Source organism: Pinus tabuliformis, chromosome X, assembly GCF_031772625.1.
Source record: "Pinus tabuliformis cultivar Carrire ecotype Pingquan chromosome X, CPIR1, whole genome shotgun sequence".
Classification (NCBI taxonomy): domain Eukaryota; kingdom Viridiplantae; phylum Streptophyta; class Pinopsida; order Pinales; family Pinaceae; genus Pinus; species Pinus tabuliformis.
Window position 1 is genome coordinate 133,517,546 of NC_142308.1, and position 6,890 is coordinate 133,524,435.

At 42.0% G+C, this 6,890-nt stretch overlaps 1 protein-coding gene across 1 annotated transcript; it reads left to right on the top strand.

The window, feature by feature from the left end:
* Positions 1-262: 262 nt before the first annotated feature.
* On the top strand, positions 263-2,178 carry LOC149138817 (cyclin-dependent kinase F-4-like). The gene is made up of 2 exons (XM_089450503.1): positions 263-941; positions 1,940-2,178. The coding sequence occupies exons 1-2, from the start codon at positions 263-265 to the stop codon at positions 2,176-2,178; spliced, it is 918 nt and encodes a 305-aa protein (XP_089306629.1).
* Positions 2,179-6,890: the final 4,712 nt, after the last annotated feature.

Below are 6,890 nucleotides of genomic sequence, written 5' to 3' on the forward strand. Positions count from 1 at the left end.
GGAAGCGTATTAAAACATGATCCCTTCTTCTTTTTATCTTATCATATGTCTTTCCCAAATTGATCAAACTTTAATAGAATCGGTAGCAGCAGATAAGGCGAAGTTGAAAACTGTGAGCAAAGTTGGAACCTCAGTCTAATATTTGGCGTGGCGTGGCGAGGAGAGAAGAGAAGGCAAGGCCACTGTTACTGTTTTCTAATTTCAGAGTGAAGAAAACAGAAGGCGAGTGTTGTTACTGTTTTCTAATTTCAGAGTGAGTGCCATGGATCGTTATGTTATTGTTGAGGAGTTGGGAAAAGGAAGTCATGGAACCGTTTGGAAGGCAGTGGATAAGGTTACGGGCGAATTTTGGGCCATCAAGAGAATCAACGGAAACTTCTCTAGATATGAGGATTGCGCAGAGGTGAATTGTTTAGCAGATTTGAGGTTTCATCCCAACATACTTTACCTGCATGATATCATATTGGAGGGCACCACGTTGTACGCGGTGCTTGAGCTGATGGACTGTGATCTGTCAGAGCTCCAGAGAAGAGGGAGAGGCCGTTCGTTCTCTGAGGACGAGGTGCGAAGCTTTTGCTTCCAGATCTTGAAAGGGCTTCAAAGCATGTCTTATGAAAGATATTGTCACAGGGACCTGAAACCACAGAATTTATTAGTGAGGGGAGGTACGGCTATTAAAATTGCTGATTTCGGGCTGGCTACTAGAATATGGAAGAATAAGCCACTGGAATCATATGTTGGGACACGCCCATATCGAGCACCCGAGCTTTTGCTTGGATCCACTGAATATGGTTTGTCCAATGACATTTGGGCAATGGGCGTTATCATGGCGGAGCTGTTCACTGGTTATCCAATATTTACAGGCTCTAACGCGCTACATCAGCTGCATAGCATTTGCTCTGTCATTGGTTCTCCTGATACTGGAAGTTGGCGTGTGTTGGGTATTTTTAAATGGGGAAAATACCAAAACCAAACAAGCAAATACCACAGAGACAATGCTCTGTTTCATCTCTTCCAGGACCTTTGCACAGCGAAGCTATTAAAACAAATATGACTCATAACAGTCCATTACAACAACCATAAAACAGTTTCTATTGATTTAAATAACAAAAAAAAACTGATATACATTTCATCCTCTGCACAGAGAGGGATTCACTGGAGAAACTCTGTCTCTCTCTCACAGGTTCTCGTCTTCCACTGCTGTGGGTATTACAAAAATTTCTTGCTGTTCCTCTGTTTTACAATGGCGAGCAAAACCATTACATCCCTGTTTTCTTTAACTTCTCGCACTGCTGTGCGTTCAATACATTTCCATGAACAAAAAAAAATTACAGTCCTATTGTAGTTTTTTTTTTTTTTTTTTACCCTTGCACTGCTGTGCATTCTCCATATATAAATCTCGCACACATCGTGCGCAGAGACAATACTACAATGTCAACTACAGCCCACACCATTGTGCAATGCCGCAGCCACAATACACATAAAAACAAAACTACATAATAAAAAAAATACCACACAAACATCGTGCGCAGGCTCCATACATGTTTTATGCCATTCCCTGGTTTTTCAACTCCCACGCGGGCACAATCCACACCCAAAAAAAATACAACGCGCACAGCCACACCACACCAAGCATTGTCAACTACAAGACGCAGGCATCACTATACAACATATGTGAAAACATATATATAAAAACATATACAACAACATGCCCATAACCTTATTAAAGATATGGGACGTATGCCCATTATCTCATTAAAGGCCTCACCAAAAAACTACGAACAACCAAGAATACATTAAATTTCCCTTCTCGGCGGTCAACGCAATGCCTAACACTTCACGCAATTTTTGATTTGACGCGGGCGGGGTCGGTTGACGTCAATTCGGTGCCACGTGTCGCCACATCATTCATCGGGCCCAGTCGTTAAACTCCACGCAGCTTCGCGCCGATCCGAGCCTCCAAAACCGATCCGACGGAATTCGCACACCAAGCTCCCGCAAACAGAACGACCTTTAGCGTCCGGGGAGAGGGCGGATTTGGTGTTGTACAGGGGACGCGTGGCGCGTCCTGATTGTGTCGGGTGCCCCTTCACGGATACCGCCTTCTGCGAATGGTGGTGCGGGGAGACCGGGCCGGTTTTTCCAAAAAACCTCCGCGCTGTTGAAATTACAATTTAACACTCCCCTTTAATTTCAACTGCTGGGCATTAGGACATACCCAAACACTTCCTCTCGTAGAGGGATTCCTCAGTACTGCTGTTACAAAGATATCATCCTCACATAGAGGGATTCACCAACTGCTTCTGATGCAGTTCACAAACAAACAAAGTTGTCTTCCTCTTAATAGAGGGATTCACCTGAAACTGTGCTTAAGAGCACCTTCCTCATGACAGAGGGATTCACCATGTGACTGTGCTTAAGAGCACCTTCCTCATGACAGAGGGATTCACCATCACAATGTGCTGAAGAGCACCTTCCTCATGATAGAGGGATTCACCTGTTATAAAAACATCTTCCTCTTAACAGAGGGATTTACCAAACAATGCTAAAGAGCATCTTCCTCTCAACAGAGGGATTCACTAATGACTATGCTGAAAAGCATCATCCTCTTGATAGAGGGTTTCACCAAATGACTACTTCAAATGCAGTTCAAAAACAAACAATCATTGCACTGCTGTGTGTGCAAGTTCATTACAATGTTCTTTTATGCTGCTGCATATTCTCTGCTGCACTGTTGTGCCATCTTCTTTGCTGCATCTACCCCACACTGTTGTGTCTGCTCCACGCTACTGCGTCTACACCTGCACTGCTCTTACATTTCTTTACAAACTCTGCATTGCTGTGCGTCAATAAAAAAAAATCACATGTGCGTTGCTATGCCTTTCCTTTCTCACATTCACACTGTTGTGTGAGAATTCTTTACTTGTGCACTAATGCGTGCTTCCCTTCTTCACCATGGGAAAGCTTTTCTTCGCGCTGCTGCGTGCTCCCCTTCATTAATTACAATCATACTTTTGCTGTGTCTTACTTGCATTTCATATGCAAACAACACACTCACTGCACTTACATTTACTGCTGTAAAAAAATTCTTTTACCTGTGCTGCTGTCCATAACTTCTTGCTGCTGCATTTTTCACATTTGCATTGCTGTGTAAAAACACATTTCTTCAACAAGGCTTCATGCTGCTGCATTTTCTTATTTGCCTTGCTGTATACTTCTTCTTCTTCACGATGGGAAAACTTTTCTTCAAGCTGCTGCTGTCCATACACTTGCTGTTGTGTTGCTGCTGCAATTTGCACTATGGCTGCCTTTTGTTTCATCATACTGCTGTGTGCCCATACACTAACTCCTGTTAGCACGGGCTGCCCCTGTTCCTTTTTACACCCTTGCTTCACACAATCTTAGTCTTCATTTTTTTTACAACGCACTGCTGTGCAATCCCTTTGGCTTTCTGCTGCCACGCACATTCTTATTCACCCATGTGCATTAAAATTATGCGCTGCCCCTGTTTTTCTTTATGCATTTCTATGCATGTTGCATTGTATACAAAAAGATTACATTTTTCACTGTTGTGTGAAAAATTTCATTGCATTCTCAGCCACTGGCCATTTACGCTCTGCTGCGTTTTGCCTTCTTCTCATTTTCTTATCACTGCTTTGCATTTTCATTCCCAATACAAAACATTTTCCATCTACTGTGTATTATACTCACTCTGCTGTGAGTATGTTCTCTCATATTACATAGAAGGAAACTACCTTCCATTGCTATGCATTTCAATGCATGTGCTCCATAACAAAAATTTCCAAACTGCTGTTTTGTGTTTTATCTTCCCACTGCTGTGAGGGTCTCCATGCTCTGCATACTTTTCTTCTTGCGCTGCTTCTCTTCACATTTGAGTGCTGCCTCCTTTTCTTCTCTGCTGTTATAGCAGATTTATCTTCATGTCCTTCCCTTATAAAAAAATTCCATCAAGGAGTGACTGTTAATACAGTTCAGCAAAAATAATTTACAAGCTCCCCTTTAATGTATGCTATATCTTCTTTCAGTTGACTCTTCTCAAAAGAAACTTAGATTAGTTGCAAAGCTCAAGGGACTTTCACATTGTATTTCCTTCCTTCTCCATACTTGTGTAACTTTCTTCTTTTGTGTGGGTCTAGCTTGCATAGTAGCCCATCTTAAGTTACAATCCCATGCCATATGCCCAATGTTATGACACTTGAAACATTCTACATTATTCATGAATAAAAATTCATGATTTCTTCTTGTGAAATTATTTCTTGGAGATTGTCGGGGACCACAACATCTATCTCCATGAAATGCTCTACAATCTTTTGCCATATGACCAAAGTTTGAGCAAGCATAACAACAACCCAAAAATGAACTTTGGTACCTAGGAGATGGAGGTTTCCTTGATGCACTTCTGAACCCTTGCTGCCTTGAGATCATTTGATGATCACCATTGCATCTTGCCTCTTTGACATCAGCTACATTTCTTCTTGGAGCTGGTTTTCTGCTTGGAGCAGGATTTCTTTTAGTGCAGCCTTCATTTTTCTCCTTGCCTTTGCTGGAACTAGGAGCATCACCATCTCTTTCTGGCTTCTTCACATCTCCCTTGCTTAAAGCATCTTCATCCTTGTTTGAGGGTTCACCTACATACCCAAGTCCTGATTTATCAAATGGAGATCTGTGATAGCTGAGCATGTCATCCAAAGCTTGAGAGCTCTTCATGATCTTGTTCATCCCTTCAACCTTCTTCCTGAGGAGGACAATCTCTTCTTCTAACTTTTCACATTCATTATTTTTCTTTGCTAGTTGTCCCTCAGTTTCTTCCTTGCTACGAGTAGCTTCAGCTGCTACTACTTTGAAGGAGATAATATCAGTCTTCATTTTGGAGATTTCTTCATCTTTTGCTTGACTGCTCTTCATTTTCTTTTCAGCTCCTTGTACCTGCTTCCTGGCTTCCTGTAGTTCGGACTTAAGGGAGGAGGCCTCTACCTTGTACTGTCCAATCTCTTCCACAAGCTTGTTCACCCTCATGTGCCTTTGTTCAAGTTGACTTGACAAGGCATCTGCCTGCTTCCTTGCTTCATTCAGCTGATTTGTCATGGATATGACTTCTTCATAATGTTTCCTCTTGCTTTCTTCAAGTTCCTTCTTAAGCTTGGCAAGCTCTTCATCCCTTTCTTTTACTTGAAGCTTGATGAGGTCAAGCTTCTCATTCTCAGCTTCTATTATGGGTTCATCTTGACCCATTGTCATGGTCAGTGCTCCCTTTGCATGAAGGTCATGCAGTCTGTCCCAAATATCCTTTGCTGATGTGTATTTTCCAAGATTCTTCTTCACTGAATCAGGGAGTCCATCCAAGATTAGTTTTGCTGCTTGTGCATCATACTCCATGGATTCTTTATCCATCTGGCTGTCATCAATCACTGACTCCCAGACTTCAATGCCCTCAGACATTAGGAAAGCCCTCATCATTATTTCCCATACATCAAAGTTTCCATCAAACTTTGGAACCTCAAATACAATGCTTTCAAACAGATTGCCTTCTAATTTAGTAGAGGGGGGAGACACATTTTTAACAGCCCTGGAGGCTTTCTTCTTTGACCTTGCCATTCTTATCTAGGCTTCAAATACTTGACTGTGTTTTTTTTAAAACAACTGACTGTCTTTAATAATAACTCAAAAACTTGAGAAATACCTGAATCCCTTTGGCTGAAACTTCACACTGCTGGAGAAGCTTTCTCTGCTGCAACAACTCCTTCCTTCAGCGTCTTTGAGCCTTCAAAGAGCCTGGACTAGCTCTGATACCACTGTTGGGTATTTTTAAATGGGGAAAATACCAAAACCAAACAAGCAAATACCACAGAGACAATGCTCTGTTTCATCTCTTCCAGGACCTTTGCACAGCGAAGCTATTAAAACAAATATGACTCATAACAGTCCATTACAACAACCATAAAACAGTTTCTATTGATTAAAATAAAAAAAACTGATATACATTTCATCCTCTGCACAGAGAGGGATTCACCGGAGAAACTCTGTCTCTCTCTCACAGGTTCTCGTCTTCAACTGCTGTGGGTATTACAAAATTTCTTGCTGTTCCTCTGTTTTACAATGGCGAGCAAAACCATTACATCCCTGTTTTCTTTAACTTCTCGCACTGCTGTGCGTTCAATACATTTCCATGAACAAAAAAAAATTACAGTCCTATTGTAGTTTTTTTTTTTTTTTTTACCCTTGCACTGCTGTGCATTCTCCATATATAAATCTCGCACACATCGTGCGCAGAGACAATACTACAATGTCAACTACAGCCCACACCATTGTGCACTGCCGCAGCCACAATACACATAAAAACAAAACTACATAATAAAAAAAATACCACACAAACATCGTGCGCAGGCTCCATACATGTTTTATGCCATTCCCTGGTTTTTCAACTTCCACGCGGGCACAATCCACACCCAAAAAAAATACAACCCGCACAGCCGCACCACACCAAGCATTGTCAACTACAAGACGCAGGCATGACAATACAACATATGTGAAAACATATATGTAAAAACATATACGACAACATGCCCATAACCTTATTAAAGATGTGGGACGTATGCCCATTATCTCATTAAAGGCCTCACCAAAAAACTACGAACAACCAAGAATACATTAAATTTCCCTTCTCGGCGGTCAACGCAATGCCTAACACTTCACGCAATTTTTGATTTGACGCGGGCGGGGTCGGTTGACGTCAATTCGGTGCCACGTGTCGCCACATCATTCATCGGGCCCAGTCGTTAAACTCCACGCAGCTTCGCGCCGATCCGAGCCTCCAAAACCGATCCGACGGAATTCGCACACCAAGCTCCCGCAAACAGAACGACCTTTAG

Excerpts from the sequence above, each read along its gene's own strand:
- LOC149138817 (XM_089450503.1), top strand. The coding sequence starts at position 263 with ATGGATCGTTATGTTATTGTTGAGGAGTTGGGAAAAGGAAGTCATGGA. Across the intron at positions 942-1,939 it reads TGGAAGTTGGCGTGTGTTGG|CTTCGCGCCGATCCGAGCCT; the intron begins GTATTTTTAAAT and ends AACTCCACGCAG.